General features: G+C 40.3%; 1 protein-coding gene across 1 annotated transcript in view; it reads right to left on the bottom strand.

Annotated features, from left to right (window-relative positions):
• PHF21A (PHD finger protein 21A) overlaps window positions 1-21,530 on the bottom strand; it is a gene marked incomplete at its 3' end in the record, with an annotated part of 159,068 nt that overhangs the window by 34,589 nt on the left and 102,949 nt on the right. Inside the window, exons 5-8 of the mRNA XM_079709165.1 lie at window positions 16,825-17,025; window positions 9,757-10,008; window positions 8,469-8,558; window positions 4,248-4,541 (exon numbers count right to left, since the gene is read on the bottom strand). Coding sequence (XP_079565291.1) covers window positions 4,248-4,541; window positions 8,469-8,558; window positions 9,757-10,008; window positions 16,825-17,025 — 837 coding nt within the window. The remainder of the gene's footprint in view (window positions 1-4,247; window positions 4,542-8,468; window positions 8,559-9,756; window positions 10,009-16,824; window positions 17,026-21,530) is intronic.

The following is a 21,530-nucleotide window of genomic DNA, read 5'->3' as shown; positions in this document are numbered from 1 at the left end:
TTCACCTCAATTAAAAAAACAGTTAGGTTGGGAAACAAACAAAAAAGATTAAGCTAAAAGTATGGTCTCTATCAGAGATTATAAACCACTATCCAGAGGTGAAGCTGTCCGGCAGGTGTTATTTTTTGCCTACATGGTGTTTAAACAGTTACTGATATATATTTTGTTTGTTTGTTTGTTTTTAATCTCAAAAGTATATCTTGAAATCTCCCCAAATATCTGGATTTCTGGCTTTTCTTGAAAAAGTTTTCATATGATAAAAACTGGCTATTGTCAAAAAGTTGCTGCCTCCTTGAGATGGAGTATATTACTTTGCACTTTACCACAGTCTCTTCTACCTTCTATTATCTTTTGACACCAAGGCCAAATTGTCGATTTTGTCATGCTTGTCTTACTATTTCAAAGAAATTAAGAGTGGGATATCTCTTGTACTCATGTTCCCATTGAAAGTGAAAAAAAATCTACTTGTTTACTCCCAGTCTGTTTTACTCGTTTATTGATATATTTCCTACTTTGCACCTGTACGAATTTGCAAATCCTGTTCTTTTTTGGTTTTACAAAGATAAAAACCAAAAACTCTGGATAGAACTAAATTAGCCATTTATATCCCTGAATTACAAAATTCATCTTTTAAGACTGGGCTGCATGAATAATGAAAGTTAGACGCTTGAAAATTTTTCAAATGTACAAATCGTTTCATCAATCAAGGTTAAAAATATTTGGATTGAGGGCAAAGAGTTACCACCTCAAGTTTGCTTAAAGGGAAGACTGGGATTTGAGGCTAATACATTGGATAATACTCTCAACTTGGAAGTACTCTTTTTTTTAGAGGACACTGTGTAGGTTCCTATACAAAATATAGATGGAAGTAGGGGAATGGGTGGCAATCTGACAAATTTTCCCATAGAACCTAGGATTTTTTTCAGTAGCCTAGCCTTAGCGACATACATAGATGTCTTTGTTGCAGGGAATGGGGTGGGGTGACGTGGATAAGAAATGAATATAATCCCTCAGAACTAAATGCGTCAGACACAGTCTAACGGACTTTAAGTTCTTTACATCATTCCGCCATCCACAGGTGTTTCGCCCCATTTCACAGACTGCTGGAGAGGAAAAAGACATAACAGGAGGCAGTGTGGGTGCCATGATATAAGTCTGTCTGGCTTTATCTACCTTTCTGCCTAAGTATGTTTCTAGCCTCAAAGCTCTTTAAACTCTACCACTCAGTTTCTCACAGCCACAATGTAATGTGGCTTCTGATAAGGGATAAGACAGGTTCTCTTATCTAGGGTGGATAAGGAAGTTGGGGATGCCTGATGGGGGGAAGGAGAAGTGAGACCACTGTTGTTACAGCTGACGCTGCCTCTCCCTTTCCTATGCCTACGTGAAACTACACGACCTGCCACGCTTCCTCCCCTGGAGGCAGAGCCACAGTGCCTGCCCCAGACCAAGCTCTGTGAGGGTACAGGCTTTGACCTCCCAACCCTTGTGTTAGCACATGCTGCATGGCAGCTGGCACAGAATCAACATTTTTTTATTAAGTGACTGTTATCACCCTAAACAAAAGAGTAGCAAGCAGAAAGGAACCCATCTAGCCTGGCCACAGAGAGAATGTTGGACACAGGTTTTGATAACTCTATGAGTAGGCTGTAAGTGGTACTTCCATGGCTACATAATGCTCATCTATGGGATCTCTTAACAGCTATAAATGAGATACTGGAAATGAAACATGGAAAAAAAAAAGGATAGTAGAAAGATCTGAAGTAAGAGAATTCAGAGAATGGAGTCTAAAGAGAATCCTTGCTGACTGAGCTTGATAACCTGTAAGACTGCTGTGCCAGGTGGCCTGCTAAACTAAAACAGCAATGACTACATTCCTCTATTAGATCAACAAGAAGAAAGACCATGGAATTCACTGCTAGAAAATAATTTTTTTTTGATTTTTAAGAATTCATGGGTACCTTTTTATGATATTTTTATAATTAAGATGAAAAGCTCTATCAATATGTAAGGCTGAGATATGAAAAGACATTCAAGACCTAATAAGAAAAAAAAGCAAGTTACAAAGTAATATATAGTTTGATTTTGTCTTTTCTTTTAGAAAGAAAATATGTGGAGGAATATAATCTAAACTGCTAACAGCAACTTTGGAGGGTAAAATTATGGGAGAAATTTACTCTCTTCAATGATTATGAGGGGATACATTTCTACAATATATATTTCTGTAACGTTTGAGCTTTCCTTTACAGTGAACAGGTATCATCTTTGTAATCAGAAAAAATAAGAAACGTAAAAGTGAAATGAAACTGAAGATTCTTGTCTCCTAAAAATATCTTTATCAAAAAAGAGGTCAAAGATAAATAATATTTAATAATTTAAAGTAATGTTTTGAGGGGCTTCCCGGGTGGCGCAGTGGTTAAGAATCTGCCTGCCAATGCATGCGACACGGGTTCGAGCCCTGGTCCGCGAAGATCCCACATGCCGTGGAGCAACTAAGCCCGTGCACCACAACTACTGAGCCTGCGCTCTAGAGCCCGCAAGCCACAGCTACTGAGCCTGCGTGCCACAACTACTGAAGCTTGCACACCTAGAGCCCGTGCTCCACAACAAGAGAAGCCACCACAATGAGAAGCCTGCACACCACAGCGAAGAGTAGCTTCTGCTCTCCACAACTAGAGAAAGCCCACGAGCTGCAACGAAGACCCAACGCAGCCAAAACTAACTAACTAACTAACTAAATTTAAATAAATAAATAAATAAAATAATGTTTCAAAACCACATTCTTTACAACTCTCATGCCCCTCAGAGGTCGTCCTTTGAGAGCCAGCACGGGACATGATGGCAGCTGGTCTACAAACATGCCCCCACCCAAACTCCTAAGCCTGGGCATCTTATTTTCATTATTTTAACACTGAAGTTCTGCTGAGAATAAATTTGAAAACTCCTGATCTAAAATACATGTAAGTAATTTATCTCTAAATGTTCCTCAAAGCATTTTCTGGGGTGTGAGTAGCCTCCCCAGGAATAGAGATGTGTTCTTGCTGGTATTTCTTGATACAAGATTTTGGTACCCAGGTTCTTAGTGCCAGATCGGCTGCATTTATGAGCTGCCTGGGCAGAAAGAAAGCTGGTATTCCATGCATAAGGCTCCTCTGTTCAAGGCGGCCAAGGCAGCAGGAAGCCTTCTCATTCCCCACCACCTGGCCAGCCTCTCTGAATCATGGTCAGCCATCCAGAAGCAGAAGATTCAGGATCATCAGAGACTATTTTCAGATGAATGAGAACTCAAGCCTGAGCAATAAGAAATAGAGCAATGACTTTCTCACTGTTGTGGCCTCTCCCGTTGCAGAGCACAGGCTCCGGACGCGCAGGCTCAGCGGCCATGGCTCACAGGCCCAGCCGCTCCGCGGCATGTGGGATCTTCCCGGACTAGGGCACGAACCTGTGTCCCCTGCATCGGCAGGTGGACTCTCAACCACTGTGCCACCAGGGAAGCCCGGGCAATGACTTTTTAAATCAACTTTCTTGGAAGAGCTTTTCTTTCCAAAATTCTTCTTTCTTGTCACTGGTCTTTCTTTAAATAGAATATGGTGACTGCCTATAAATCCTTTTTCTTGGTTTTAGAAATCTTTCTGTCATAGAACCCTTATGTATTTTTGGAGGTTACCTGTATTTCTATAGACTTGTGTTTTTAGGAGAAAATCTGATTTTAGAAATATAAATGAAAGGCTTCAATATCTGAGCTAAAATGTCTGTATCCTCTAGAGTTAAAAGAATGAATTTTAGAAATCTTAATTTTTTCATTGGCTCCTCATTGTCTGTAATAACCAGGGAAAATCTTTGAAATGAAATCCTTTTCCTTGTTTTGTTTATTCTTCCTAACTTTCATAGTGATATTCTCATCTGGATTCTTACTGGGCCGAAATGAATATAGCATTTTCTGTTTACTACCTTATCTGTGCTTCCTGACTGAGGGCAGCAGAACCCATCTGTGAATTTCTGCTTCAGAACCAGCAGGGGGAGCTCATTTACACAGGAATCAAAATTCATCTATAAGGGGATGGTGGGTAAAGCCACCCAACTTTCAGTAAGAACAGCTCTTTTGCATTGTGGATAAATTATCACATGATAAGTAACAGACAATGGTGCTAACATAAAGAGCCACTGAGAAGATAAAGACCCCTTACAGAGTGACCAGCCTCAATGGCAAAGCTACTGCCCAAAGCAGGTGCATACTCTGCCTGTACCTGTTTTTCAAGGCTCGGCTTGCTAAGCTGTACAGTTTGAGGTCCAGCGAGTCTGGTGCCTGGAGTAGCTATCACAATGCTGGTGAGCTGGGCCATGGGGAACGTTTTGGCTATGGTTGCAGTCTGCCCATTGACGACACGGACGGGGTGGATGGAATTCTGGGAGGTAGGGAGGGTTGTGGGAGTGAACTTGGTCAGCATGACAGGCCTCTGGATAAGTTGAGGAGCTGCAAGCATGGGAGGAGGTGCTGGGGCAATAGGAATGTTATTCTGGGCCACAGGCTTAGGTCGAACCTATGGAGAAAGAAAGAATAATTATTGCATTACTTAAACTTCTCAAGTCCTATAAATCTCAGACATTGCCAGATCCTCTACACTATATATGTGAGTGAAATGGTATTCAGTACAAATATTAATATCCATTTTAGTATTATCAATTCTATAGATCTCAGCATATATAATATTACAAAGATGCATCAGCTCTTAAGAGGATCCAAATGTTACCCTAGAATGTAGTTTTTCTGATTCCAAACCGTAGCTCCCTCTCCTATACCATGCCGCCTCTTCAGGCTGAGGTCAAATGCCTAATCCAGAGACTGGTCCCACCCAGAACTTGTGCCCAGTATGGTAATAATGCTGCCAATGCCCTTAATTCACGTTCTAAATTTCTTCATATCCACAGCTCAGTTCACTCCCATCTCTGGCCCTCTAACTCCCTGTTCTTGGCCGCTCCTTCTCTAAGTCTCCTTTGTGGCTTCCTCTACCTCTGCCCAATCCAAAATATAAATATTTCTCAGGGTTTTGTCCTGGTACCCCTTTTCTTCCCAATGTCCTCACTCCTCCTGGGAACTCTCACTGCGTCCTACAGCTTCAGTTACTATCTATATACTAAAGACTTCCACACTTGTGTCTCAGGACCAGACAGTTCCTTAACTTCAGAGTCATTTATTCAACTCCCTGTTATACATCTCTGCTTGGAAATTTCACAAGAAGTTCAAAATCAGCATGTCCAAAACTCATCAACTTCTTCTTCCAATCTTTTCTTCTTCCTATAATCATTCCCTCAGTAAATGCCCCTTTCTTACTAAAGAAACTTCAGGATCATTCCTAATGCTTCCTACTCTGCCTCTACTTCCTAAATCCTTCTCAGATATGTCTACTTTCTATCCTCACTACCACTACTCTAGCTGTGTTTGTTTTACGGAAACAGTGGCAGAAAACTGTGATTAAAAACATGGGATCAGCCTTGCCTGGGTTCAAATTCTGGTTCTACCACTTACTAGCTAGCTGTGTAACCTAATATAACACACCTAATCTCTCTAAGAGTATTTTTCAAACTTTCTAAACTGTGACCTGTGGGCAAAATCCTTTCTCCTTATGCATAAGGATTTCACCTTCAGTTAACTCTCTAGCTGTACACCCCTGGAAACCTGATAAGGGAAGAATGTCAACTATGTTAGCAGGCAACCCTGCTTATGGTACAAATGACCTCTTGCTGCTAAATCAAATCTAACATTTCCATTACTTGCAAAAAGCAGAGATGGAAATACGTTATTAAAAATCAACGTTTTTAAGTTGTTTAAAAAAAAAAAAAAGACGATGAGACACCCTGCTTTGGGCTTCCTGAAATGGGGTGACTCTTGTAACTGTGCCTGTCCACTGCGGGGACCTTGAAAGCCATGCCTATGGAATTGTTATAAGATGTATTAGGCTCCTGTAAGGCATAAGATTTCTGTGCTAGGGTGGCTCTCCCACTGACCTGATAAAGATCTCACTTCCCTGTACCTGAGCAGTCCCTGGATAGCCGTAGAGACTATTATATGGACTGCTATAGGGATTCCTACTGAAGAAGCCGTCTTGCTGGCAAGCTCTGGTTTCTGTCCTGTATCATTCCAAGTAGACTGGTGCCAAGTGTGGCCTTTGATAGTCTTGTGAGTCTGAATATTTAGCTGCATCTAAGACAACCCTAGAGTGTGTGCTGCGGATACACAACAGGAAATATGTTTCATGCTGTAACCAATACGTGTACATAGATATTTATCTATACCTCTATAACATAAAAACTTCATGAAACAATACTTATGTGCTACATACTCTAACATTTCCTATTGTTTTGTTCATTTTACTTAAAAACTCTGGTTACAATCCACTAAATTGATTTCACAGCCTACTAATGGGTCATGCCCCACCGTTTGAAAAACAAAGACTAAGCCTTAGATTCTTATTCTTAGATTCTTACCTGAATACCTACTTTCACAGAGTTGTTGTGAGGATTAAAATAGATAACCCATGTACAGTGCCTAGTGCAGTAAGTGGCAAATAGCAAGATTCTCTAAATATTAGTTATTGTTATTGCTGACAATGTCCTATTTTTCCTGCCACATTCTTGACAATCTCCAATCTATTCTCCACACAGTGGTAAGAGGGAATTTTCTAAAACAAAAATCTGGTCATGTCAAATACCTGTTTGAAAGTAATTTAATGGATCCTCACTGTTCCTAGGTAAGGCCCTAATTCCTATATAGCCTACAAGGTTCCAAAGGCTTTGGCCTATGGGCTTCTCCAGCCTCACCTGACTCTAGCCTGAGTCAGCCACATGGCCCACTGTGCTCAGCCACACCGAATTTCCTTTGGTTCCTTAAGCCTACATGTCTCTCTGCATTGAGGACTTGAATATAGGCTCTTCTCTCTGCCTGGGACATTTTTCTTCTTCCCCCAAAACTTTCTCAAGCTAACTTCACTAGGATTTTAGGTCTAAGATGGAATGTCAATTCTTCAAGGAAACTTTCTGTAATATTCTAAGAATGAGTTGGCTGTCCTTCCCATGTATTCTCAGACTACCCTGTACTTCCCATAATGGACACAGTAATTGCCTGTACATGTGTCTGAAGCTCTATGAGGCTGAGAACTATCTTGAAAACTTCATATCCATAGTTCTTAGTGCTCTTTTGATACCTAAGGTATTCATTAAGAATTTATCTGATAGATGATTGAAATAATCTTATGTTAGCATTGCCCATCCCCTCCCCAGAAGCAATTCAGAAATCACTTATGGCCACTGACCACACACATCCTTTCCCTTCTCTCTTTGCCTGAAAGCTGAGGCTTCAGACAGGAACACCCAATCTTTCTACCAGGCAAGTCAACTCCTCTCAAGGTCCAGACTGGGACAATCATGACATTCTGCCATAAGAATGGTGAGTTCAGCCAATTGCTGGAAGAATACTCTCATGAGAATATGGGTAGAGTTGCTTGGGTCTAGGTAGAAAGTTCCCTGTGTAGCTTCCTAGTCTGAATCTTTATCATCAAGACTTTGTGTTTAAGAAGGATGCTCTATGTCATCACTTTCCAGAGTAGAACCAAACGCTTCCTACCAGCTCGTGTCACTATTGTCTCCTTCCCTACTCTCCCTGGCATACAGCCGGTGGGGTGGGAGGTTGTGGGGAAGAAGTGGTAACTGCGTTCCTTCCCCACTGGCAGGCATTTCTGGCTAAATTCTTCCAGTAAGTCAACGTTGTAAGGTTTAAAATGGCACTATCTTAATTATTTTAAATTTAGGAAAATTTCCCTTTCCTTACATCCCTCTGCTACGGCCTTTCATCATTGCTAAGAAACCCTGATGATAAAACAAGCTTCTTCTCACACAGATGTAGAGAACCAAGGGGGGAAAGGGTGGGGGTGGGATGAACTGGGAGATTGAGATTGACATATACACACTACTATATATAAAACAGATAACTAATAAGAACCTACTGTATAGCATAGGGAACTCAATGCTCTGTGGTGACCTAAATGGGAAGGAAATTCAAAAAGGAGGTGATATATGTATATAGCTGTATAAAGCTGATTCACTTGGCTGTACAGCAGAGACTAACATAATACTGTAAAGCAACTATGCTCCAACGAAAAAAAAAAAAAAAGCTTCTTCTGTGGGACTTCCCTGGTGGTCCAGTGGTTAAGACTCGGAGCTTCCACTGCAGCAGGCACGGGTTCGATCCCTAGTCAGGGAACTAAGACCCACATGCTGTGCAGTGCAGCCAAAAAAAAAAAAAAAAAAAAAAAAGCTCCTTCATGGTATAGAGATCAGCAGCTAGAATCCTTAGCTAAGTGGGATCTGAATACAGCTGAACTGACAAGTGCATTACAGGCTGCTTAGAAAGGGCCCACAAGGATTTTTGTCCCACCTAACCCATCACTGGGCTTGTCAACTGATTTACTCACCTGTGGAAGAAAGTTTGGACGTGGAGTGAGTCTAGGAGGGGGAATAAACTGTGGTACTTTGATGGGCTGAGGAGGTGTTGCCTGAACCTGCTAAAAAATGAGAAAAATAAATCAGAGAGGAAAATAATTATTCAATATCAAAGATGGTATTCTTAAAGTATTTTTCAGCATCATTATTCTCTCAATCAGATAATATTTTCTATAAGCTTTCATTGTAGAATTAATAGTCTGAATTAACACTGCCTTAAGAAACTTTTTTACTCTCCTACTTGCACGCTTTACCCCATAAAGTAAACCAACCACATTTCTGTTTCCTTACACATCTAATGTAGAACACAGCAAGCTCAGCAATCACACAATTTCCTTTGACATTCAAGAACTCTTGCACTTATGTATTTTAAAAGTCAACACTGGATCCAAAGTAAAATCAAACTTGCTGCCTGGACAAATGGGCTTTTTCCTAATATAAGAGCTTTACATAACAGTGAATGGCTTTATTCCTATAGAGAATGTGCTAACTCTCAGCGTCCGGCTGAGTGATTTGGTTACTTCCCTAAAGATTCCTGGGTAAGTAGTAAAGCTTCACTTTAATGCCCTCTAGTTTCACTCACCACTGGTCATTATTCAAAAGCCACCAAGAGCTCTTAGCTTCCATTTTAAGAACGGACATTTAAACTACAATTTGGGTATATTCTGAAAACAGTTTTTAGACAGTTTTACCCTAGAAATCTCAAGAACAATTTTTATTCAAGTACTTCTTCCTTCTAGGGACCTTTTTTCTGATGGACACTGGACATGGACACTGTTATTTGTGAGTTTCTTGAAAAATTTTAAAGTGCCCAACTAACTCCAGTACTTCCTGAGCGCAATTTCAAGGAAGAGTGAACTAAAAAAATTCACAGCATTTTCCCCAAATTGGTAACATAGCACCAGAGAGTTTAAGCACTCTAGTTTCACAGGAAGGAGTGTGGTTAGGATAGAGGGAGAGATACATGAAACAGTGTAAATGCCTCTGTGAAGGATATTTTCCCCCCTTAAGTCAAGTCATACTTTGGCCTCAGATAATACCTCAAAGAGTTTTGATCCTTGGTGTAAGATCACCTCTATAGTTATTTAAATAGACAGCAGGAATGCCACATTCCCTTGTCAGCCCTGAAGGGGAATTTGGTATGGTAGAAGAGTGATGGAGACTGAAAAATCCAGCAGGAGCATAAAATGGATATACTCTACAAATGCATATCCTGAACCCTCGCATGTGGGCACACATGAGTAGCAGCTGCTGGCTTACCAGAGTGACTGTGTTTTTTGCCACAATTTGGACAGCCTCTGCCCCAGGCCCAGTGACCTTACTAGACGTCTGGAGGTTGACTGGTGTGTTCTGCACATCAGTGCTGAGCACAGCCTTCTGACTGTTGATGGCGGTCACCATAGCAATGGTAGGTCTCTGGCCCACAACAGAGGCAGGCATGGTCGCAGTTGCTGCTTTCAAGACGAGAGGTAGTGTCTTTGTGGTAATCATAGAAGCTGTAGTTACAGTCTTCTAGGAGACATGGAGAACAGACATTAGGACGCTGAAGTGTCATCCCACTAAACAAAATGCTAGCCTCCAGAAGAAAACAAAGCAATAATTCTCATAATCAGTCAAGTTTCTTGGTATAACAACATTTCTTTTGTGTACATAAAGCACAGTTCTTACTACATGAAAAGGCAATCTCTAGTTTGCCAGAGTTCTCAAATTTAGCTTTAAGTTCATAGTAATAACTGCAGACTAATATGGGCACAGGGTTTCCAACAAGGAAGGGGGTGGGTTTACAGATACAGAATATGAGTATACCTATTTCTTCTGATTTTTCTAATTCTTTGCTTGCTCTCAATTAATTTAAATTTTGTATAAGTTGCAAATCAATGAGGTACACATCATCTCTATCATTAATTGCTACAACCTCATCAATATGAAGAAAGCTATCATCTAATTCTGGATATCTGCCTCCTGTGACACAAAGGCTGGGATAAAACGACAGTGTCTTTTAATTCTTTTGAGTGTCACCCTGGAGAAGAGGAAGGGCAACTCACATAAGAATTAGTACAATTCTTGCCTCAAAGGCAGTAAATCCCAAACTCTAGATAATGAAACCTATTAACCAACTAGTATAGTAAATACCAGCTCTTGATACCAAAGGGATATGAATCACAACCTACAATCTTTGCTCTGGAGGACTGCTGCAGAAGTGAGGAAAGATCCAGAAAAAGGCGACAAGGTGGAAACACTGAGTTTCAGAAAGTCTTAGAGATCAGGGTCTGAACTGAGGTGAGAGGACTTGACTGATGCTCCACAAGCGATACTGCAGCTTTGAAGCTGTATTTTTCTAGACTTTCTATTAGAGTAATTAAAGGAGCCAGCTACAAAACAAGAAAATATAAACAACCTCATTTCATGGCATACACACCTATCGAATGCTACTAGTCACTCAAGATAGAGATGTTTCAGAAATGTGAAAATATACCTGGTCTAACTTGTTGGCTCTGATTTTAATATTATTTCACCTTTTTCTTCTTACTTGCACTGTTCAGTTTGGTAGCTAATAGCCTCATGCAGGTATTCAAATTTAATGAAAACAAAGTAAAAATTAAAACATCAGCTCCTCAGTCACACTAGCCACATTTCACATGTTTACAGCCACACATTACTAGTGGCTACCAAACTGGACAGTGGAGCTTTCCAACACTACAGAAAGTTCTATTGGACAGCACTGCCCTCGACCAGGGAAAAGGACCCCACTCTCCCTGAAACAGATCTGAACAAATTCCTTTGTGAATTTCTATTTCAGTGTCTATGCAAGCCCTTGTGTATTGTTTGGTTCTAAGTAATTTTTCTACCTTAAACACATACATGCATGTATTATCTAATATTTTAATAACTTTTTTTCTTTTAACCTAAACGATGTAATAATCTGGCCTTGTCTATCCCATCACAGCCTAATGAGCAATGCTTATTGATGCCTGCAATTAAAATCACCCAAATATGTTCCTCTTCTCTAAGTCAACAATACAGAATGGCTCATTCTCCTTGCCATTGTCCTCTCAAGTGTGAAATGGGAGTAAAAGGGGGAACACTGATAATTATTTATTTTGGGAGGTAGCAGGTCATCCTGCCTATCAGTGATGAAAACCAAATAAAAGCTAAGTGCTATTTATCATCAGAAATGTTACAGTAGTGTAGCAGCAGGACTGACTTTATATTACCTGCTATTTTTAATATGTGTTTTTAACCCAGTGTGATATTAGCTCTCTCCATCAATTTAAAACATTTAAATACAAAGAACTTTTGAACTGGTGAGCAAGTCCACACCAGATAGCATTCAATCCTGGTGCCAACACAGGTTATGGAAGAAAAGCTCTAATCAGCAGAACTCACTGACATGGATTTTAAAAACAGTCATGCATGTTGGTACTACTTTAAAAGAGGGTCAATATACTTTTGTTTAAAACATCCTTGATTCAGGTAAGCCATTAACAATCTTTTGAATAATTTTTCTTAAAAAGTGAGTAAAACCTCAAACTCACCTGATTTATATACTTAGCATTACCTGCAACACTAAAAAGCACTGAATTCTAACAAGTCTGTTCACATGTTAGGTTAGCATTTTTATTCTACTTTATAAATATTTGGTTGTAGCTAATTTCACTCCATGTATTCTAGCATCTACATAACTCTCTTTGTATATAGAGGCACAAGACCTAGTACTATATGCACTGATGAAAAGCTTTTTTAGAATACATTTATTTGCTAACCATTTACTGACACCAGGTATTGACACAGGTACTGCTTAGATCTTCACTCCTGGTCTGGTGCTTATTCTACTGTAAGTACTAGGGAACATAAATCAAACTCCTGGAGTTCTGAGTTTAGATGACAGAGAGAATCTAGAATTTTGATATCCAAACCTAATGAAAACCTCTGAAATGTTCTGGCAGGAGGAAGGGAAGAGAGTGAGGAAAGGTGCCCAGAAACAAAAAAAAAATTATTTTTATGGAAGCTGTGATTAGTTCTTGGCTGGTTGATGCTATCCAAGAATGATCACCTTCAAAAGATGACAGCAGTTTCCCCAGTTTCATGAAGGGGTTCTTTATGAACAAAACCCAAACTGCATGAACAAGAAGTTAATGCAGAAAATACATGGTAAGAAGCACTAACAGCAAAATCCTTTTATTTTTTTGCTAAGTTATTGGGTTTTTTTTACCTGCAAAGCATGAGGTATTGATTTTAAAAAGATAAACTCCAGTGTACAAATCGGAACTTAGAGGGATTATTACTATGGGCTCTAATTAACTTCCACATCTATTTTAGACTATTTGTTTAATTTTTTTTAATTTTATTTATTTATTTTTGGCTGCATTGGGTCTTCATTGCTGCGTACAGGCTTTCTCTAGTTGCAGCAAGCGAGGGGCTGCTCTTTGTTGCAGTGAGCGGGCTTCTCACTGCGGTGGCTTCTCTTGTTGTGGTGCACGGGCTTCAGTAGCTGTGGCACACGGACTCAGCAGTTGTGGCTCGAGGACTCTAGAGCACAGGCTCAGTAGCTGTGGCACACAGGCTTAGTTGCCCCGCGGCATGTGGGATCTTCCTGGACCAGGGCTTGAACCCGTGTCCCCTGCATTGGCAGGCGGATTCTTTACCACTGCGCCACCAGGAAATCCCTATTTGTTTAATTTTGAATGGAAGGTAACTCTTGTACACTCAGACAACTATCATTAGAACCCCTCCCCCTTCTGTCTATGAGGGCTTATTTTCTGTTTGGTTTTATTAACTGCATGCTTCTTTACATTTGTACTCATTTAAAATGACAGAGTTGTGAATTTAAGTTGAAGGGTATGCCTGTGTTCAACTATTCTTTCATTTTTTTCTGTAGTTTGGAAAATTTTCAAAATATACATACAGGCTTCCCTGGTGGCGCAGTGGTTGAGAATCTGCCTGCTAATAAAGGGGACGCAGGTTCGTGCCCTGGTCCGGGAGGATCCCACATGCCGCGGAGCAACTAGGCCCGTGAGCTACAACTACTGAGCCTGCGCATCTGGAGCCTGTGCTCCGCAACAAGAGAGGCCGCGATACTGAGAGGCCTGCGCACCGCGATGAAGAGTGGCCCCCGCTCGCCACAAGTAGAGAAAGCCCACGCACAGAAACGAAGACCCAACACAGCCAAAAATTAATAAATAAATAAATAAACTCCTACCCCCAACAAAAATAAATAAATAAATAAATAAATAAAATATTTAAAAAATATATATATATATATACATACAAACGTAAGCTGGAGTTACCTAAGTAAAGGGAACGGATCCTCCCACTCCCCCATGACCTGGTACATGCTAATCACCTGACTCAGAATAAAACACTTTCTCATCCTAGCACTTCCTCCCTGCCCATGCAGATTGCTAAATTAATAGTTAATCCTGGGTTTCCCTGATGGTGCAGTGGTTCAGAGTCCGCCTGCCGATGCAGGGGACACAGGTTCGTGCCCCGGTCTGGGAAGATCCCACATGCCGTGGAGCGGCTAGGCCCATGAGCCATGGCCGCTGAGCCTGTGCGTCCGGAGCCTGTGCTCCGCAACGGGAGAGGCCACAACAGTGAGAGGCCCGCGTACCGCAAAAAAAAAAAAAAAAAAAAAAAAAATAGTTCATCCTTTCTGGACTTAGAAATTTAGTATATGCCGTATATTAAACTTCCCATTTGTCCTTGACCTCATGAATCTTTAATGACTCCCTATGATTGCCAAAACCCCCAAAAGTTCTGCCACATATTGGAGGGCTTCCACAAGCTAGCCTCTTCCTACCTTCTGGTTTATATCCCTCTCCACCATTTCCTGGACTCCACGCTCCAGCCACATCAGCCTACTTGCTATTTCCAAGACACGCATTTACTTTTTTGAGTCCATACTTCTGTTCACATTGTTCTCTACACCTTGATGCTCTTCCCCCTCTGCTCCGTCACTGAAATCTCACTTATCTGTCAAGGCCCTGATCAAAAGCCACCTCCTTTATGAAGCACTCTCTGATCCTTCTAGTCAATATTACTGTCCTCTGGTATTTTCACAGGTGCTTTCATTTTATTCTTCTTTGTTAGCCTTTTACATCTTCCTCTCCTCTAAATTTGTTAAGTTCTTGAAGACAGAAATTCTGTCTTATTTACAAGACATTGCCTAGCAGAGAGCTTGCATATAGTAGAGACTCAATAAATATTTACATAATGAATGAAAATAATTATCATAGTTTACCAGATTCTAGGCAGGGACCGTTACTACCTCTTTGTATACCAGAAGCCCTCATATAAGGAGCACGTGATAAATAATGATTGACAGTTTACTATAAAAACAAAACCCAATAACCTAGAGATCTTATGGCTTTTAACATTAAACAAAACAAAATAATATAAAACAAGCTTAGCTACATCAATTAAATATATCAGGTGGGCTACCAGATGAAGGGATGCCACATAACACTGTTTTGGGGATAGCCCGAGGCCCCTCACTATTACCATCCCAAAGCAGCATAGAACTCAGATTACCAGGGAGGGAAATAGCTATTGTAAGTATTATATAAGTATTTTCTCTGATTTGTGTGATATGGAATGGTACTTGAACAGAAAGTTTCCATGGGTTAGGAGAGAAAATTCCTAGTACCAGGAAACAATGAATTCTACCACACTCCTTCCATGTAAACACTTTCTGATCAAATTGTACTTTGAGAAGAGAACAACCAATCCAACTCTGTTTAAAACTCCAAAAGAAGTAAACTGATAGGCAATCTTTTAGAAGTAATACAAATGCTGGTCAGGGGGATTTTAAAGTCAGTTTGAATGCCTAATTTCCAAATAGCCTTGGAGATTAGGGTAAAAATGATGTAGGCCACTCTAGCTACCTGATTTACAACAGGGATTCTTCATTTTCCTTCTTTGGCATTTTATATAATGTTGGCATTTCTTTTTTTGGTATTGTATGGCAGTCTACAGTAGCGAATGGGCAGAATTTTTAACCAGAACATCTGGGTTCAAATCTTGGCTCCACCATATAATAGATATATGATTTTAAGTAATTACTTAATCTTTCTGTGCCTTAGTTTTCTTTTCTAAAAAACAGGGATAATAATAATACTGTCTTTAGTAGGTATGGGGTGAGGACTGTGCATCTTATACACGTAGAGTGCTTAGGGGAATGCCAGTATATAGTAACCTCTATTAACTGTTCACTATCTTTAGTAATCGTCAGTATTTTTGTAAGTAATGTATTTTTCATTTGCAAAATATTGTATATGAACCAGCCCAATGTCCATAAGTGGTGACTAACCAAGTAAACTAAAATCTTTTTCTCTACATATAGATACAGTGAAGATGGTGTTGGTGGGTGAGAGGTGTCCATGCTTAGGTTTCAGAAGATCCCGAAGTCTTTGAAACCATGTGCAAAAATGACTGTATTAGGTGTGAGTGTGTATTTTTCCAGGGAGGGAATCCATGGCTTTCAACAGAGTCTTAAAGGAGTCTGGGACCTCCAAAGATCAAGAACCACTGCTCAAGTGTCCCATTTTAAAAGGTATGCCCACACTACATATCAGTATGTGGAGATCAAGCTTGAATACTTTTCTTAATAGAAACATTCCCAAATATGTCCTTTTTGTGTGTCTTGATTGCCTCAATATCCTTACATTATACGGTACTGTAAATGCCCTTTTCAGTAAAATCATTTGCACAGCTACACCAATTAGCATATTATTAGGCTTCCCACTCCTTAGTACTATTTTTGACCTGTAGCTTCCATTTCAGATTTCCTTTATATATGAGAACAGATACATATTCTCATATGAGATGAACTGGACTTGGAAATGAATATTTCACTTCTATGAAATATACCACCTTCTAAATGCCTCTTTCTACCTGGTTCCATGGGTATTGATCCTGGAATATCTCCACACCTAAAATTGCTAAGAATTCCAGAAAAACAATTCCTGAGGGTCAAGTCACACAGACTTTTAGAACAAGTGCAAATAAATACTTCCAGAAGTTCAAAAGAAGACTTTAATTCTGTTCTAATACAGAGAAGTGATTTTTCGTTGTCACTGATTACCTTTTCTCCTTCTTTGGACAGATAGGAAATCAGTTTAACTTTTACTCCTTGGTAATGTCATTTCCTTCAGGCAATGAATTTCAAGTGATTATCATCCCAGTACAGTATAAAAAAGTAACCAAAATAACCTTTGTTTAGTGTTGGCTGAGGTTGTTAACATAGTCTGAAACAGGACCTAGTTCTCCATGACCCATAGCAAATCAGCCTACAGCACGAAGCCCGAGGTGCTCCATCCACACTTGTACCTGTGAAGCAGTCAGGCTGGGAGAGGATGCAGCCGACTGGGCGTGGTGGTGGTACTGCTGTTGCTGCTGTAGCTGCTGTAGTGGTTGCTGCTGTGCTGTTTGTAGTTTGTTTTCAGATTGTGGCAATGGCTGTATTTGGAACTTGTCTGGTTGTTCTTGCTTTACTATCAGGTTCTTCCGAAGCTGTTCAACTACTCTTTTCTACAAAGGAGGACAAAAAAGAATAAAATCTATCAGAATATTGTTCTATCTCAGCTGTATAGAAATAGGCAGCAATTATATGCCTCTGACATCTTTTCTGTAACTAGCTTATTCTAGATCTTGTTACATCTAAAATTTACAGATTAGACAACTGAGGAGAAACCCATGGCATAAGTAACGTTTTATATCAATCTATAAAGGGAAACGGAGGCACAGATGAGAAGAAAAGCTAATGGAGGCCACATAGCAGAGCTGAAACTCCTTGACTATTATTATTTAGTGTGCTGGGCTGGAAGGGCAGTATAACGTAGCAGTGAAGACACAACTTTGTAAACACACTGCCTCAATTCAAATTTCAGTTTTGCTACTTACCAGCTATATGATGTTGGTCAAGCCACTTAACCTATCTGTGCCTCAATTTCCTGTTCTGGAAAGATGAGGTGATTAATAATATCCTTAGGATTCTTACGAGTACCGAACTGCCTCATGTAAAGTACTCGGAACTATGAGTGGCACACACTGTTGGTCATTTATTTATTTTTTTTGCATCTGATAACATACATACCAGTTATACTACAGTAATTTTTGTTAATCAGACAAACATCATGTATCTAATGGCAGTTTCAAACATTAAACAGACTTTTAAACAAAGAAACCTTGATCCAGCCCTATGCAATATACACAACAGACATTGTAAATAACTGAAACATGTAACTCATGAGCACTGCTTTGCTGGGACAGGATCTATGAAAACACATACATTTGCTTAGGGAGAGTAGTGTTTTAGCTATACGGGATGAAAATTTTTAATTAAGGTTTTTTGAATTTTCTGTCCTTGTTGAAATCCAAGAAAATGGTGCATTTGGAAACCTTCATTACTATAATAATACATTTCAACAAAAGGTAAGCTCCATGCGGGTACGGATTTATTTTGTTCACAACTAAACTCTGCATCTAGAACTATGATGGCTAAGTAAATGTCCTCATTCTCTTCACATGATGTGTGAAGTGATGGAACCAAAGACCAGCAAATGGCTCAAAGAAAATATAATAACCATTTGGGGTCAGACCTGGGTTCTGACTCTCCTGCCCTAATGGCTGGAAGAAAGTATAAGCAGCACTCCTCACCTACACTTTCAAGTGAGTTCACCAGCTGAGGTTTGTTATTTCTGACAGAAATAGATTACTGTCTTCTCATATAGATTTAAATAGAGAAGAAGTAAATGAAGATCTTTAAATAAGGGGTTAAGTGAAACCATAAGGGCCGGGTTGATTTCACATTCCTGCCTATGATTCTAACCAACTTCACTACACACACTCTCTAAAGAATCCAAACCTGCAGGTTACTTCCTTGACATATTTGAACATTAAAACATTTACAAAATGGATTTTTAAAAACTTTAAGTCAATACAAAATACATTCTTGAGAAAAAATTTAATATTTTTATTACTGATTCTTTTTAGGCAATGAAAATATCACACGAAGGCAAATTTGGCGGGGGGGGGTGTCTGCTATACTTTGTACTCTGCTAGCACCACCTCTTTGAGCAGTTAAATATTAAAAAGAAAAGATGTAGAGCCCAAAGTCTTTCCAGAAACCATCTGCAGAATACTAAAAATGCAAATTAATAAAAAATTCTTATAAAAATAACTTTCAAGTCTTCAAAATCCTATTTCTCAAGTGTAAAACTCAGAGTAACTGAATAGATATAGTTTAAGAGAAGGGGAAGTAACAGTAGTGGTGGCATGGATAACTCTGAGTATCACATGTAGACTTTATTGCTTGGTGACTGCCAGAACAATAAGACATTTAACAATTAAGTAATTATTTAGAGTTGCTTTCAGTCCCCTCCCCAACATATTAATCAGCATTAATCAAACATATTAACAAACTAGCTAAAGTACAGCATCATTCTTAGTCCCTTTACCAAAACAAAAACAAACCCCCCCAGCTCAAATCAGGGGGAGGAGAGAAACCAGGAGGAAATAATACAAACACAAATGTGACACCTGCCAAAAAGTAAACTTTGAACAAAAACAGCACAGGAAACTAAATAATTACTATGCCAGGCACAAAAGGAAAGGGTGTTTTTTCTCCTCTATAGCCGTTTTTAGGAAATACAGTGTGCTCTCCTACTTACTGCCTAACCGGGTTAAACTAGAAGCAAGAGACAAAGCTTGGAACCCACTCCCAGTGTTTTATACAACAGAAGGGAACAGTAGGGGAAAGAACAAGAAAGGGACGCAGGCTAGAGTACTCTGAAGCCATATGGCTAGAGCAAGGTGACAACCAATCAGAACCAGAATCAGAAACGTGGGAGTCAGTGAGTCACGATGCATTCACAACTGTTCCTCCCCCAGGGCCTGAAACAAAGCGAGGAGGGGAGATGGGATCAAAACACTCGCAAACTTTCCTTAGTCCTTGAGAAGAGGAAAAAAAGAAGAGAGAGAGAGAGCTGTGCAGATTGGACACGGGTCAGATCATATGAGGTGGGTAATGCTTTCTTTGAAAGAAGGCACTGGCATATTTCAGAGAGCCACTCAGAAATGCATTGCCCTGGCAGTCCTTGCTGTGTTCACCAGAAGACTAGAAGAATACCCAGAATATAGTTGTGCATGTCTATGAAATTTTTTAAAAAAATCAAGGGTCAGGGGAAGCACTGATGCCTTCTGTCAAATAAACTATTCACTGCATTTTGAAAACCAATGAGCTAAAGTTAGGTGAGGGCTTCCCTGGTGGCACAGTGGTTAAGAATCCATCTGCCAATGCAGGGGACAAGGGTTCGAGCCCTGGTCCGGGAAGATCCCACATGCCACGGAACAACTCAGTCCGAGCGCCACAGCTACTGAGCCTGAGCGCTACAGCCCACAAGCCACAACTATTGAAGCCCGCGTGCCTAGAGCCCGTGCTCTGCAACAAGAGAAGCCACCGCAAATGAGAAGCCCTCGCACCTCAACGAAGAGTAGCCCCCGCTCACCGCAACTAGAGAAAGCCCCCATGCAGCAACGAAGACCCAACACAGCCAAAAATAAATAAATAAAATAAATAAACTTAAAAAATAATAATAATAAATAAAAAAAATAAAATAAAGTTAGGTGAGCTCTGCAGTGGAGGCGCTCCTCAGGTGTAGAGACCCTGCACACTCTTTTAAGGACTGATTAATAAAGGAGAGTTGCCCTGTGCAGTAGCTGGCTTTTCTAGGTTCCACAATCCAGTCTTGTTCTAGTTCAGTCTTGCAGCTCTGGCAAATACAACAGTCACATTAACTCCAGCAGGACCCTGATCTGGGTCAGTACCAGTTCTGGGTGGTGGTGAGAGCATACAGCTATAATATTTCATAAATTTTAGCTTGTAGTATCAAGCAAAGTTCTTAAGAAGCCTCATCTCCACAGGAAGTGAGACTATATTCTTCTACCATTTCTTTGTCTTAAACAAAGAAATCATGACTTCTGCTGGTCACTGATGAAGGTTATACTGGCCTAAACAACTGGATATTTTCAATGTTGCTCACATATAAAGGAGACCTTTAAACATAGCTAATTATCCTGGAACGTTATCCTGAAGCTTTCAGAAAAGGCTAAGTCTCACAAACTGGCCATTCATCACTCACTAACAAGTTAATGAGAGCTAAAACAAAGGGGGGGGTAAAGCAATTACACTCCAATAAAGTTGTTAAAAAAATAAAATTAAAAGGGGGGTGGGGAACAAAAGAAAGGAAAAAGGAAAAGCTGGAAAGAATGAAGGCAGAAGAGAGAGAGAAAAGTTAACAATTTATTACCTTCTCCCCTTAATATATTTTCTATAAACAACAGGCCAATGTGCCAGGCATCCAGAATGGCAAGTACCGCCCCGCTCAATTCATCTGTCAAGAACTGCTCCATACACCCAGAATGTAATTCCAAGCCTCCAATTCCCTTGACATTCGCATCGCTAGGTTTCATCAGGGCTTGTTCAGGCAGAAGGGTTCACAGAGCCTCTGACACTTGAAGTCACAGTTTCTGAGACAGGTAGTCACCGTGATCAATATTGTGACATTCAGCGATACTATCAATGTGTTCACACGACAGCAAGACAGATTCCAAAGAAAAACACAAAAGTTTATCAGTCCGATTCAACAGAAAATCGGGTTCATTTTTCTGCTATGGAAGTCAATCATTCAAGTGCCATGGCCTTGGTCAATACAGAAGGGAGATGGAGTGGTGGAAGAACAGCCTCTACCCCTCCAATCGAGCCACCAATTCATTTCCATCCAATCCTCACACAAATTTTAGAAAGCTTCTCTCAAAAGCAAATGCAGGGCTTCCCTGGTGGCGCAGTGGTTGAGAGTCCGCCTGCCGATGCAGGGGACACGGGTTCGTGCCCCGGTCTGAGAAGATCCCACATGCCGCGGAGTGGCTGGGCCCGTGAGCCATGGCCGCTGAGCCTGCGCGTCCGGAGCCTGTGCTCCGCAACGGGAGAGGCCACAGCAGTGAGAGGCCCGCGTACCGCAAAAAAAAAACAAATG

This window comes from Hyperoodon ampullatus (genome assembly GCF_949752795.1).
Source record: "Hyperoodon ampullatus genome assembly, chromosome: 7".
Lineage (NCBI taxonomy): Eukaryota > Metazoa > Chordata > Mammalia > Artiodactyla > Ziphiidae > Hyperoodon > Hyperoodon ampullatus.
This window is presented reverse-complemented; position numbering and strand designations above follow the sequence as displayed.